Source organism: Clavelina lepadiformis, chromosome 7 (genome assembly GCF_947623445.1).
Source record: "Clavelina lepadiformis chromosome 7, kaClaLepa1.1, whole genome shotgun sequence".
Taxonomy (NCBI): Eukaryota; Metazoa; Chordata; class Ascidiacea; order Aplousobranchia; family Clavelinidae; genus Clavelina; species Clavelina lepadiformis.
The window spans coordinates 14,647,539-14,662,878 of record NC_135246.1 but is presented as its reverse complement, the minus strand read 5'-3'; the positions used below and the strand labels follow the sequence as shown (position 1 = coordinate 14,662,878).

The window sequence follows — 15,340 nt, the reverse complement described above, 5'->3', positions numbered from 1 at the left end:
ATCGTTATCAACTTCGAGGCAACAACGCAATTCATCGGCTTCTTTCGCTATTGTATGAGTAAAGGTGAAGTCTACCAACCAAAGCAGTCGACCATCAACTACAAAATCCTTTATATTTTACACTCTGATCAGCCTTTATTACTACCACAGAATCATTGTGAAGATCTGATAATAGGCTATTTTCATATTATTAGTACCGTCTCACGAATGTGTTTTTACGCGTTTTCGTTCTCACGCGTTGTAGGCCTACAAGTTTGGTCCTGATTTTACTAGGCCTGTAGACGCGTTATTTAAATTGCTTCAGTAAACGACCGACTTTGAGCCTTCTATATTGCCTATGAGGTTGGCGATAATGTACTTAACTAGTTCATTTGGATTCAATTTAATTTATTCAGATATCGTAGGCCTATAGTCCAGTTATGTTCGACTATAGCCTATTGTAAGTTTGCAGCAGTTTACGGTAAGTTGAAAACAACGAACTCTCGGCTCGCGTCTGTTTAGCACCTTGAGTGTATGCTAGAAATCAGCAGAGCTGTATACAAGTACCGGTACTAAATTTAGTACTCGAGTACAAGTAGGCCTACTTCGTTTAAAAAACATTCGAGTGCCAGGCCAGGTGGCAAGTACCAAATACTCAGCATATATACTCGAGTGCTTTATCGTAATATAAAACTTACGGATCAATTCTTTAACTCCTTCATTCTTAAATATAGGCTAGTAGGCGAATATAATGATCAAAAGGGTAATAGTGTAAAAAATTTCGGATAGATGACCGATCATATAGGCCAGGGTTTCTCAAACTGTGGGTCGTAAAAATGTAATTTTGGGGTCGTGAAAACAAGTTTAATTTTAATAAATTGAATTGTTTTTTGTTGACTTTTTGTTCGCTTTGCTGTTTCCATTACCAGATTCTTTTATCACTGTACAGTTACTTTTGTGGATTGTGTGCACTTGCATGATTTTGCCAGAGACAAAAATAACACTTGAGATTTTTAATTGGACGTTTGTTGTTTTAACTTCATTAACGTGTAGGCTACCACTCAAGGAGTCGCATATAATTATCCTTTCTAAAATGGGGTCGTAGAACCAAAAAGTTTAAGAAGCTGGCGGTTAGTTGGTTTGTTTATTGTTGACAGTAGCATGCAACGATACATTTATACGCTGAAGGAGATAATAAAGAAACAGAATTTCAACTTGAGGCGCAATGCGTTTATCAAAGACAGGAAATGATTTGGACTTTTAAACTCGAAATTTTACGCTCAGGTGATAATTACAATTTGGAAATTTTCAATAAAAGGAAACAAATGTCAATCAATATGGTCTATTTTTATGTTAACAATGTTGTTAATACGAGGTCAATCGTGCAGTTAAACGTTTTTACCGATTAAGTTGTCAATCACATAGGGGTTATTTCGCATTCTGCAAACTCATAATGCAATGTAAATAACATGTTTGCAAAATATGATGACAAATATGGAGTTATCATAGCGCAATAAGTTCAAAAGTGCAAGGTAGATAGCATGTTTACGGAACTAATTGTCAATCAACTATTCTTCGATAAGTTTGCAATTATACCGTGAACTTAGATTGAACTTATGGCAAGTATGACGTTATGTAATAGCGCGGTAAATATCAGAAATTTAATTATAATGACACAACTTGGAAGACAATGGAAACAGTATCTTCCAAAGCCCTGATATAGGCTATACCAGGGGTGAGCAAACTTTTTGAACCCGAGAGCCGCATTGGTTTTTAAATTTTTACTGACGAGCCAAGTCATAAGAACTTATGACGTCATAAATAGTTTATATCGTTTAGTAATTTAGTTGTTCCATATCTGCATTCCTCAATCTAAAAATATCATTAAATTGTGGATAATCAACATCTTGTCATAAATACTGGCCTAAATAAAGAAACGAAAAAGAGAGAAACGATCATAAACGGTACTCTTGGTAGGCTTTACAATTTTTTGGGAATTTTACGATTCGACTAGAAGAGCCACAAAAACCATGCCGGCGAGCCGCAGTTTGCCCACCACTGGGCTATACTGTAGCCTGTATGATAGCTTGTATATAGTTTGATAAATTTATTAAAAAAGATTAATATGCAATAACAAATTAACCCTAAAAATTATTGATAAACAAGTACCAATTCAAGTATTTTAAAAACAATCAAGTACACCTGATCCCTGCAAAATTAGTACTCGAATCAAGTACTTGACTCGAGTAAAGCAGCTTTGGTAATCAGGCAGTTTAACGAACGCAAAGGTCTGCATTAATGGATTCAGATAAAGAATTAGCCTACTAATTACAACACCGCACACGTCAGTAGAACATCACTTCTACTTCTGTTTTCGTCAGTTAATAAGTAGGCTTATATTTTAAAATCGAAGTTATTATTTTCTTTGCTATATGTTGGCACTTATAGCAGCATTTTCCCGAGGTAAACTGCTTTGAACACACCATCCTCTAGTCTAGGAGTCAGATCTCTAAGAGTTGTCACAAATAAATCAGGTCCCAACAGACGCATCGGTATGTAGGCTTATGGTCCAGATAGTACTTCAATGACCGCAGTGTCATGTCTCTCGCAAAGCTTGCACTTTTTAACTAAAGTGAAACAAATGAAGGCACTATACGGCTACAGAAAAAATAAGTTTTTATCAAAAAACATCCGGCACAGTTTATAAATAACCGTTAGGTTTTGGTATTTAAATCAGTATTTAAGGTTGATTCTATTCATAAAAATTTGATGAGAGGGTAAGACGCAAGAAAATGAAAAAGTCAGAGCAATTCTTTTTGATCCAACTCATTTTAGAATGTTCTTTTTATGTTGGTCAATGGATGACGAGTATGAATGAAACAACAACATGAAAATATCCGTCCATCTAGTAACAGCTTATAATTTTGTCAACTTTTTTGATGTGGTGGTATGGAACTTAAACAAAAAATTATCTAACCTTAAATTCAAGCTTGAAGAAGACAAAAATTTTTTAAAAGTATTTATTTGCGATAAATGACCGAAAACAAATTTTTATCAAACAAAATAATAAACAATTCAATCAAATCGATCGGCAGGCTACAGTAAAATGGGTCAACGGACTAGATTAAGATACAAATTTAAACCTGGAAATATTAAATTATTTAGTTACAGAGAACAGATAACAAAATATACAGAGTGCCCCAGAAAAAAAATGAATTTGGTTTTTCATTTTGTTTCTGTAATTATTTCTCAAAATGGAATTCAGGAATTTTAGCTCGGGCACCTTGTTTACTTCTACAATACAATAATTTTATACAGCGGCTACTTTGGGCTATTGGCCTGAAAACACGACCACGAATCAGCTGGAAAGAGTTCCAACATCATATTGCAACCCGAGGTTTGGCAATAGTCGGTTTTAATGCTTGTAAAAACCCAGTTGAGTTTAAGCCCGATTAATACAGTATAGGCTATACACGGTAATGATGGGGACATAATAGATGGGGTAGCTAACGACTATAAACTATAGGTTTGAACGCATAGATAAGTTGTTGTAGGCCTATACATTGTTTAAGTTCGTTACAAAATATAGTCTTCAACCATATACTGTAAAACAGTTCAGTTCAGACACTAAAGTATTTAGACAAACGTGTAATTTAAGACAGCAGCACAAATTAAAAAGGAAATAGTAAAGCGTAAGAGTTGTTTAAAATTGTAAACGTATATAAACAAGAGGTGACCTTAATACCTCAAATAATGATTTCCATTTCATCGTAGGAAAATGGGTGCAGTAATTAGAGACGTGATAGGCGCCAGCGTATATTATAAAGGCTCAGGTGCGGATAAGACATGATACATTTCAAAGAGGATTTAACTGGAAGTGCTGTTGCAGTCAAAAACTATAGCACCACAGGTCATAGAAGCAGAACAATACAAAACGTTATATGAAACTGAAGATTGAAGAGTTGCTAAAATTTGACCTCAGTGGCAAAAAATCATTTTACTTTTTTCGAGCGCAGTGACCCAGGAAAGAGATGACGGAAGCCATCATTAAACAGCCTGCTCCAATCCAGCCAAGGTAAAATGATACTCCAGCCGATATGCTGCTGGTAGGGTTGCTTATGGTACCCGCAATGTTGTCTGTCAAAACTTTGGAGTAGCAACCCATCGCCGCGACAGCGCATGCGGCTAGAAGGTACGACAAATAGTTTTTTAAAACTTTCACGCATTAAGTACAAATCAAACAATTTCAAGCTAACCAGCATGCCTGGAAAAGCATATCACACCGGAATAACTAAAATATTGTTTTCAGTATAGGATGATTTAAAGAAGTGTTTGATGATTTATAGAAGATAGCCAGAGAAGCGCACCCTGTTTTTACCTATTTAGCATTTGGGCTTACCTGCAAAAGCATAGACTCCACCAGCAACTAAAGCACCTTTTCCTGTTTGGAATTTATGACAACCAAAAATCCCAGAAGCACCCAACGAGGCAAAAGCAAAGATAACGGCTATAATGATCATACCACGCGTTGCTTGTTCCAAATTCGAAATCTCTGCATTAAAATTTACAAATGTGCAAACTTGTAAAATATCTACATCCTTCAGGCCTTCGTTCAGTGTGCTTGACTTAATGACCTTGACACTTTTCCCGAAATCACTGCGTTTCAGCACAGCGCCGTTCCGAGAGCCATTCGCGGCTTGCAGCTACGATGAACAAGGTCAATTAACAATATGATGGAGTCGGAGGGTAATGGACCTTGTGTTTTTATTGATAATATATTCAGTGCAAAAGGACGCTTAACACATTGCTTATATTTAGTGCTTCTACAAACGTTCGATATTATTTCAAGTTAAAACATTAATCTTTGCGCTGGAGGCCAACGTAGGATTTTCGGTTGATTTCACAGTGATTTTATAATGCAACTCGGATAACATTGATGAAGCAAATGAAATGCGAGCGATCTTCCGAAACAGAAAACAATCGCTTTCTTTCTGTCTTACCAGTCCCTGCGTTGGCGAAGTTTTCTAGTGATTGGCACGAGGTATCACCGATCGTATCTGGTTGTACATCGTACCGACACACTTGGAAGAGTCCCGTATTGAGTATCTGTAGAAAACGTAACTTTTTAAAAAATATAAAGACCAACGAAAAGAGATGAGACAATAAATTCGTAAATACACAGTATTGTGGCGTGTAAGTACATACTGTTATTGCCAGTTTATTTTGGGTTCAAACTTCAAATTATACAGTGTATATGGGTCTATTCGGTACAATATTACCCAGTTTGAGTCATGGCCATTAAACATCGCAAATACCACGATGGCAACAAGCATAGCCTATAATCCAGAGCACAAGACTGAATAATAAATGTCACACTTCATGCCGTTTCGCGTAATATTGTAAAACGCTTGAATTTCGCAAGCCCTAGTTGCAAAGCAAATTAAACAAAATGTGTCATGTTTGCGACTTACCCGAAAATTTGATGCGGAGAGAAAAATGATTGTTTGTTGCCAACCAACAATTGCAATAGCCGCAATGAGTAGCCCGAAGCCGACAAATCCGGGGATCACCGCCAAAAAGCCAGGGTTGATCGGCAGCATGCGACGCTTCGACGTGGAACTGTAATAGGAGTCTTTACTCCTTGAATAGTAGGGCTGGGACACTGTGAGCACGGACCTAGGCTCGTAATTTGCTGACATGGTGTCTTTTGCAGCCTTAGACTTCCTCAACGAATACCTGTCACTTTGGTATCGATCAATAGTCTCTCGCTGGCCCCGCTGGATGGCAGCGTTGGCGTCGCCCAGGGTGGCGTCCGGGTCGGACACAAGTCCCGGTACCCGGCGGCTATTGGTGTAGTCTTCTGTACTGCGGTGGTAGTCCCGGTCGTGGTGACTTCTTTGGCGAGATCGGTAATCCCGGTCGCTTGGGTGACGATAACTGCTGTCGCTCATTGAGCCAGTTTCAGCTTTAAAGGTTACCTTGGGTTTCTCTTCCCGCCGACCGTTAACTGCTGCAGTACTGTGGTTTCCGAAGCTCTGCCTTTAAATGTTTCAAAAATTCAATTTGGGCTACACACTGTATCGAAAAAAAAGATTAAATTATCACAATAACCGCATAAAAGTATTATCGCTTTCGAATAATTGCTGAATAATTAGCTTTAAAGCAAATATATTTTTAATTCTATATAGAATATGCCTCTTCTTAACATCAGCCGCAGTTAAACACCTCGCTTAATGGAACTATATAAGCTTTCAAAGTCAAGTTACAACTGAGGTTAACTCTTGAAACTGTCACTATCAAATGTTTGGTCGCGCAGGCTGTGATACCACGCATCGTTCATCTGATATCTCAACAACTTTCTATTGGTAAAGAAGCATTGGGTAAAAGTTCTGGTGGCGGTGTTTATTGTTGATTGTTCAATACATGCAACAGCAACTTACAATGCGATATGAGAGCGCTTTGGCTAAGACAACGCTTTTGCAGCGCGGGGTAGTTTTCAGTAAACTTTTATAGCAATAAATATTTACCAATCAAAGCAAAGCAACGTTTACGCAAACGCTTGTCACAAACTGGCGCCGGCGTGGTACAAAATACCGTTTGGCAAAGTCAGAAGAATCCGGATGAAAAAAATGCTGAAAATTATACGTCGTCTGCCAAGTATATACAATTTTCATAATTTTACCATCGCACGCTATAAACTATCTTCAATAATTCACCCTTTTGCTTCCAGGCAAACATAAATGACTTTGCCTCATGATTTATCACAACGAAAGCCACAATTTTTGGATTTTATAAAACTTTTCGCAGCCTGCGGCAAAACTGCATTTTGGTAAACTCTACCTGATGAGTGAGGAAAACTCTTTCTCACACAACTTTAACGTAAGAAACCGTTTTGAAAAATAATGTTCAACCAATATAAACACGAAAACGCATTAAAATAATAGCCCGTTGAGCAAAGATATCTGCAATTTTTGGATAAATCGCGTTCAACTATCTGAAAGGTGTCGCGTCATCATTCAGGAATGTGCGGCTGCATAGCATTTCTTGTCTTGGCCGCGTTACAATTGAAGCGGACTTGATAAAGCTAAAACATACTGTGATGTGTTTTTTTAAAGATTTCTTTATATACCTATCCGTTCAAACATCCAATGGTGTTTACCTTTCCTTCGCCTTTGTTGATTTATTGAAAAATCTCGACGTCTTATAGGCTTTATAAAAGAGAGAGTCACGTTAGATTTGATTGTTTTGATGTTGTGTTGACCTTATTTGGGATAACGTAATGCCTGGACAAACCTAACCAAACACAAAGACAACTTTCTGGACAACAACCCGATTATGTCACAATGCCTCGGCACGAAATCTTTGTGACGTCATAAAATGTACATCTGTCCAAACTTCGCTAACATTATTATGACCAGCAGAAAAAAGTTTAAACGATAAATCAACGAAGGCAACTAAACTATCCATAAAAACATCTTTTACCTCAACCAATTCTGTTCTGCGCTGTTTCAATGACAACTTTTAACTACAACAAGGCAGTTCAACAAATACCCCAAAAACAGGTTTGCCAAAAGGCGTACTTGCACGACGGCGTAATTACTAATTATATAAACATACTGCTTCAAATTCTGTGCGGTAGCTGTCTTGCATAGAAGGCTCTGCATAATTGCACGCCAGAAGCGTTTTAGAAATGCAAGATAAGGTTACCAGGCTGGCGCAAAGTCGAGGGGATATCAGGCAGACCACGCAAGATTAAGTCGTTGTAATCTTTTAAATTCCCGTCGTGCTTTTCTATACTTTCGACGGAATTTGTTATCATAAACGAGCTCGAGTACCACTTAGCTCTCCAAGGCTTGTACTGCAATGCGTTTCAGAGACGTCTCCGTTTTGTAGGCATTTCAGTTATGAGCGGAGCCGGTGTGAATTATGCACACGCAGTGCTTTGAGTACTTTTTAAGTGTCTCGAATTTCCTGCAAGAATTGTCATGCCTGTTGAAAAAAACACAGTGTTGTGTTCATTCGGAAAAGATTTTCTTGGCAAAATAAATGCGATCCATTAGTTTCTTATCGCAATAGATAGCGGGAAAACCTTGCGGGCAAAGCCCAAAGTGGCATCAACCAATCCGCAAATAGGCACCGAGACCGGGTGATCTGAAACATCAACCTGGTAACATTAGGGTTCACGTAAGGTGAGCTTAATTCTGTAGATTCCCACATTATCTCTAGTTACATATTTTGGATTAAGTCATATCTATAAAGTTACTGTATTATGAATGATTGACACACGACTTCTTGTAAAATGGGAAGAGCCCGACAAGGTTTGATGTAACGTCACAGGGCGACAGAAACAAAATAACTTATATTGGAATATTGTTTGCGTGTTTTTCTTGAAATATGCAGCTTATAGCTCTTTTTGAAACCCTATTGCGCAAGTTTTATTCTATGGGCGACAAAAATTTGCCTTCAATATCAAACAATAGATGTATTAAAGAAAAACTTTAAAGGCGTATCAGCAATCAAAAGACATGCGCGAATTACAATCAATAAAAGCATAGAGGTCTAATGGTACCTGTATGACAAAGAAATCAAAGCTATAAAATCCACCTAGTGAAAACACAACATGTTGGCTGGTACAAACAGACTTTGACGCCATTCGAAAGGCTAACACAAACGGTAAAATAAACACGGTTCATTTACACAAGCTTTGGGTAGGTCTAAGTTACAATTCTGGCATTGGTCGCCGTGAGACGATACGGAATCGAAAATATTCATTTCCTCGGTTTCAGACTGACCATGAATCATTTTTTGATTCTAATTATAAAGGGCGATTACGACATCTCCGTGTTTCACGTTTGGGTAACTTTAATTTCCACTGTTCATATTGCTGACTCTGTTCGTTACATACCCTTGCCAACGTCACGTGATAATGACGATGTATACTTTAAATAAATCAGGCGTTATTAACAACATTTATTACTTTTTTGTTTGCTTTAAACAATGATTTATTGAAGACACTGTTAGTTTCGTTACCGTGACCAATCTCACGTCGTCAGACGTTGTACAAAAACTTGAACAGAACTAAAAGCTTACAAGTTTACTGCCTACGTTCGCCGTTAGTCCAAGCTTTTTATGGCTTTCATACTTTAGTTTAGCGAATCTACCGTATTGTTCCTTATAGAAGTTATAGTGCTAATTCTCTGGACACTTAAAGCTTATCTGCACTACCTGAGATATTTTCTTCCATAAACAGCATCAAGCGCCTCAAAATTCGAAACACTCCCTTTTAAACAAGCCGCAAATATTTCACATTAAAATTGTTGTAAGCATTTACGCCATTTCTAAGCTAGGCTACAGGTAAAAGCCCAAATAGCGATCTAAACATAGCAAACAAAAATCTTCTGATATTCAGCGTACAGCTTACACACTGAGTGGGCGCTAGTATAGAACTGCAGTTTTATATTAATAAGATATTATTGTTTGCTTACAGTAAATAATATCAATGTGGTTAATCATTTACGATCAAGAAACTTTCTGATGTGGAAAACGCTCGATCATGTGAACATGTTAGCAACAAGATGTTTATATGATCACTCAAGCTTACTGTATGAATAAGAATATACCGTACATAACTGCTTGCAAGTTCTGCTGGCGTACATTGTAGACGCTTAAATACATTTTATGAAATGCTTACCCCATTTAGCCTACGTTTCCATAATGTTACCAAGAGTAGGCTACTTCATATTCTTTCACAGGGCAGAGCAAAGTGTGAATCTCACACCATAAAAACCGATATCTTTTTCTGTACCTTTCTGATCCAAACTGGTTTTCTTTATACTGCACTGCGAATCTGATTTCTTTCAAGTAAGAGGCAAGTAGTACTAAGGTGAGGTTCCGTTTTAAATCAAAAAAGTACAGTAGCCAATTACTGTAGGCACACCGGATGAATTTTTTCAATATTATTTAATGATTACGCCATTATTACCAAACATATATATCGCAAATGCCAATTATTATAACAAAGGTGGCGGTAATTTTAATGTCACAATGTGAAAATAACTAGCGTGGCGGTAAATGTCTGATTAGGCATCTCCCATCTGTATTGCTGTATGTTAGCTAATGAGTTGTGAATTGTGTACAACCACACAGGTCTGCGATTAATTGCAGTGACGTTTATTGTAAGCATAAAAAGTGCGAAGTTACAGTATATTTACTAGTGAGGCTATCGTGTCTTTACGGTCAAGTGCCGGATTTCTGGATTAGGATAGCAACGAACGCCCTAAACTGAGCTTAATGAGCTGTAGACTAGCATCTATGCCTTTATAGTTAGCCATGTATATCAGAATTCGCTTCTTTCAACGCGTTTGTAAATTGCGAACACGTTCACACTTTATGAAAGCGTAAGTAAGTTATTTTGCCTGGCCGAAAGGTTCATAATCGCAATTTACGAACGAGTAGGTTTGATTATTTGACTGGCCGAAAGGGTCATAATAACGCGTTCACAAATTGCATGTATACTGAATTATCGTGCACAAAAATTAGCTGTGTTGGCCAAATAGGTCACTATTGGCTCACCTATACATGTTTGCAAATTGCAAACGTATTGACAGTTTGGGAACGCGTGTTTTTGTCAACACGTTCATAAATTACGAACGCGTTTACAATTTTTCATTGGGTATAATAATGACCTGTTCGGCCAACAGAGCTATCTTTTTACGCGATAGTTCAGCGTGCATGCACTTTGTGAACGCGTTATTATGACCCTTTCGGCCAGCAAAATATCATACTTACCTGTTCTGACGTCAAAATAGATTTTACGATACTTGCTGAATATTCTGTACCACTAAGTATTATTAAACATAATTTGCCCCGTATACCAACAACTTTTCTTTGGTACAGAAAAGGTTAGTTTGTCTTAGCACTTCCCTATCACTTTTAATACATTTATCAGGTTTAAATCTCTATCGGGTGCTTCTCAGTAAAAACGACTTGTTGTTTTTAACAGCAGTTCAAAAATACCTGGAGCCCCCACTTCCTGACAACTTGTTTCGCATACAGCGCGCTTGTCGGTTATAACAGTGCCTCTGGTCACCGTTCAATCTTACGAAGGCACGTTACATGTACTCCTAGTACAGGTTCAGGACCAAAATGAAACCTATCCACGGACTATTGCTATTCGTAACGCGTGGTTGCTCATGTATGTAAGGTCTATCACCACGAACGAAAAAGGAATGCCCAGCACCGCAGCTTTACTGGCGGGCGTAAAACATATATGAACCTTGAGTATGACGTCATACGAAACTTGGAATGTTCAGATTTCCCTACCAAGGTTACAGCTGTATTTGCGTTTACTGCAACCAAAACATTTCGTTTGACGATGTGCAGGTCCAGCCTTCCTTGCATAAACGTCAGGATAATCTTGACAGGAGAATTTCGTTCTGTGGAAGGTGGTAATGATAAAGACATAAAATATCACTTTATTTAAAAGTGTTTATCTTAAATTGACTTTCATCTTGTACCGAATATCACAGTCTGGTGCTGAAATTTATTTCACCGTTTTGTTGTACCTTATGACCTAAAAAAACTTTCAATCTGCGCAAAACTATGTATACGGCAGCAGTTCTGACAATCCTTTGTTTTAGTCTCGTCACAGGTCTTTGTCTAAAGCCGCGGTCCTTAACCGGTGGGAGGTAATTTAGCTGTATATCTTTCGTACACACAAATCACTACTCATGAAAGAAGGTTTGTTGTAAATGAACATGTATTATGCGCTACAGCTTACTGTGTAATATGCATTTCGCACTTTTAGCCACTGTTCAATCACCTCATACAAGATTATCAACCACAGTGTAGTTTAGGCTGTACTAAGGCGAACGTCCAAAATCGAAGACCAGGTTTTCCATTTGAAAAACATGCGTTGCAAGATTCTGTGTTTAACACAAGTTGGGACAAACAGCCTGAAAATACTGTATGACCAGCGTTATTGGAGTGCCGCATTATATATGTGTAGTATTAAGAGAATTTATATTTAATCATATTGGATTGCAAGAGTCATTATTAAGTTAACGTTTTTGGTAATTTCGGCTAAATCCCATCGGCTGTTAACGATAGGCCTATCTTTTCGGAGAGCAAAAAGGATCGAAGTACCAAGATGACGAGATATCACGGACTATTTCCATTTCTTCATGATCCATGAACCATTTTCTTCGTGATCCGCCACATCATGATCTTGTTTGATGTTCAAATCCTGATTCCTGAATGACATTGGAATCAGATCACAGTTGACGTCCGCCATCTACTATTTCTTCTGGAGTTTGTAGTAAGTGGACTACAGTTGAATATGTTTGCATCTGATAATGCTCCTCTACTTGTGATGCGATAACCTGGTAATACAAAAATTCGTGAAATTTGGGCAAGTTTCACAAGAGCTCGCTTTATTAAGATGGCGCATTGCAAAGTTAATGTTCTTATTTCATCAAAATTCTTTACTTAATTGCATACACGTAAGGTGTGTCGCCTAATAAGACTATAAATAACCATATTTAATGTGTTTTTTTCGAGCATAACTTTAATAAATAAATTTTACTATACGTTTTACATTTTTATATATACTTGTACCTTGCGTGCATAAATCGCCGCGCAAAAGCTTTTTAAACGCTCGTCTGAATTCCTTGCTGTGACAGTATATAAAGGGATTAAAGAAGCTGTTAGCGTATCCCAGCCAGTTAGCAGCGGTATAAACCGGCTTGTCTATGCATCTATTACAAAACACCTGTGTGAAGAACAAGAAAATGCGGCAATGATTGTAGAGTCAATAAAGAAAAAGATTACTTATAAGGAAATAAAAGGTTTCCAGCAATAAACAAACATTTTGAAGTAAATAACCACATGTAAAACTCAATATTTGCTACAATGGTCAACAGACTGTAAAATGGTTCGTAAAATAACTTATATAAAGTAGAAGCTGTGGTGACTAAAACGTGTGTGTTTGTAATACGTTGACGCAACAATACGAACGCTGAGTAACGCCGTATGCTTACGTAGTTGAGTAGCCTATTATTCAAACATACACCTATAGCCAGGGTTGCCATCTGTCTGGACTCAAAAATAAGGACGAACAGGAAACAAAAGAAGAATACTACCTTAAGCAGTGTACAACAGGAGAAAGCAATCAATGTTCCAAAAATGAAAAAACGAGATACTATTTGCATGTTCTCAATTTTTGTATCTCTTTGGTACAAAATAGTATACTAAAGGTGTCAAAATACCCAAAATACGAACCTCTGCCCTAAAAATGAGACGAAAAAAAGGATGCAAGTGAAAATACGGACATTTCTTAGAAAAAAGGACAAAAATATTTTCTAAGAAACGGACCTTTAAAATAAGGACAAATCTTAGAAATAAGGACAGTATGGCAACCCTGCCTATAGCCAATCCGACAAGCTTAGGCTGTTTTTGAACCAATCAATGTTCAGCTTTGTTCACCTGTTGTTAAACTTCAACTTTTGTTAAACTTGCCCATGTCACAATATTTCTATATCAAACTAAAAGTGTTATACTTCATCTACAAACCTACAGTACGCGGAAAATTTATCTATACAGGATTAAAAGAAATTTGTAGGAAATAGCAAATAGGCAACACTTAACCGATTTGTGACAATTCACGTATTTGACATATGCCTGATGACGTAAATAAATAACGGCAAACAAATAGATACTGTAGCAACTAAAATGCAACGCAAATAGAAATTGGAAAAGCTTTGTTGAGACTGCTACGCCTATACCAACCTGAGTGACGTTCAAAACAAAGAAAGGAAGCCAACATATAACAAATGTTCCTACAATGATCCTGGCCATAAGAACAGCCCTATGCTGACGTTTTTCCCAAAACACATGAATAGCTTCAGCGACTGATGCCCTGCGAACGACTTCTGTTCTCCTTTCTTGTCCATGCGGGTGTGTAGATTGGAGCTTATGAGCAACTGTAAAAGATTGTATGAAATATATTTGTTTAATAACGATTATAAAGTATACTCTAACTCATATGTATAGCATATACTTTGTCAATTAAATTTATCATAATTTCTGTAAGCTACGTTCAGTCATTTAGTTAATAGGATAAAATCCCAAATAACAAAAAGTTCACATAAATTATAGTTATAGCCTACACGTTTTGCTACGAATAAACTTGTAACAACAGAAGAGCTTTACTTACTAGCAAATACAATAGAATACGCCGTGACCAAGATAATCAAGGGAATGTAAAAGGATACCAAAGAGGATAGCACAGCGTAGACTTTGTTGGTGAAAAACTCGCAGCAGTGTGGATCGTTGTAGCAGGCGAGATCAATAGGATTGGTGCTCTTCCACCAACCTGCGTGGATGGGAACAAATGCTATGAGGAAAGATACTGACCAAATAACTAGTATAGCCAGTCGAGTTCGTGGTCTGGTCACTTTCCTGCGATAGTGGAAAGGGAAAACCGTGGCAATAAATCGGTCCATTGCTATGGCGGACAGAGTACCAATACTCGCAGTGACACTTAGCACGTCAACGGAGATCCAGATATGACAAGTGGTATGTCCGAGTAACCATTTGTCCGCAATTACGTAATGAGCCCCCAAAGGGAGCACGAAGCACCCCATGATGAAATCAGCTGCTGCAAGACTCGTGATAAAGATGTTGGAGACAGTCCTCAAGGATCGGAAGATGATGATTGACAGGACAACTAGAGCGTTTCCGATGATAGTTACCAAAATAAGCAAAGTGCTAAGAATGCTCAATACTATAGCTCGGCCCTCATTGACGCCATTTATATTGATCGTCACGTTCTTGGTAGAGTTGTTCACGTCATGCAGCAGCATTTGATCTTAGAGCTTTATATTTGCTACAAATTCCTCAAAATCTTCTTGAAACTTTTGAAGTTGCTTTGGATTTCAATTCTTCGTTGCAATAGCTGACGTACAGAAAATGCGTATCTAATATCCTTAAAAACACAAAAATGCGACTGAAATATCACCTAACATAAATCGATTACTTTTTCCTAACAACTGAAGTAACTGAAGGCATCTATAGTTGTTTTCTTCAAGAGACAAAGAATATAAGGTTAGCAACAATAAATTGCCTGTTTGCGATTGGGACTAACTTTCTGCTTGACCCAAATAAACAAACGTTTATTGCGTGGGTCTGCTGTCGCTCTCAGTTCCGCAGCTCGATGCTAAGCCAATTTATATAAATAAAAGTTTCTCTTCAAATAATTTTAATGACCTCATCAGATTGAATTATGAACTACTAAGAAATTATACATTAATTTCTAACGTTTCTCCTGAGCACTTAACACGTGTTCGATAAATCGATAGAGTAC

At 37.6% G+C, this 15,340-nt stretch overlaps 2 protein-coding genes across 3 annotated transcripts; both read right to left on the bottom strand.

Annotated features, from left to right (window-relative positions):
• Positions 1–2,991: 2,991 nt before the first annotated feature.
• Positions 2,992–11,045, bottom strand: LOC143465690 (uncharacterized). 2 transcript variants are annotated; one of them, XM_076964113.1, is made up of 5 exons: positions 10,996–11,045; positions 5,451–6,018; positions 4,980–5,085; positions 4,379–4,531; positions 2,992–4,164 (listed from the first exon to the last, which is right to left on the bottom strand). In XM_076964113.1, exons 1-5 carry the CDS (start codon positions 11,028–11,030, stop codon positions 3,977–3,979), a joined length of 1,050 nt encoding a protein of 349 aa, XP_076820228.1. In that variant the 5' UTR covers positions 11,031–11,045; the 3' UTR covers positions 2,992–3,976. The 2 variants fall into 2 exon arrangements, with proteins under 2 accessions (XP_076820228.1, XP_076820229.1); XM_076964114.1 differs by lacking the exon at positions 10,996–11,045 and adding an exon at positions 9,671–9,895.
• Positions 11,046–11,721: 676 nt separating this feature from the next.
• LOC143465689 (beta-2 adrenergic receptor-like) lies at positions 11,722–15,333 on the bottom strand. The gene is made up of 4 exons (XM_076964111.1): positions 14,192–15,333; positions 13,765–13,958; positions 12,595–12,748; positions 11,722–12,359 (listed from the first exon to the last, which is right to left on the bottom strand). Exons 1-4 carry the CDS (start codon positions 14,838–14,840, stop codon positions 12,247–12,249), a joined length of 1,110 nt encoding a protein of 369 aa, XP_076820226.1. The 5' UTR covers positions 14,841–15,333; the 3' UTR covers positions 11,722–12,246.
• Between the last annotated feature and the right edge of the window lie 7 nt (positions 15,334–15,340).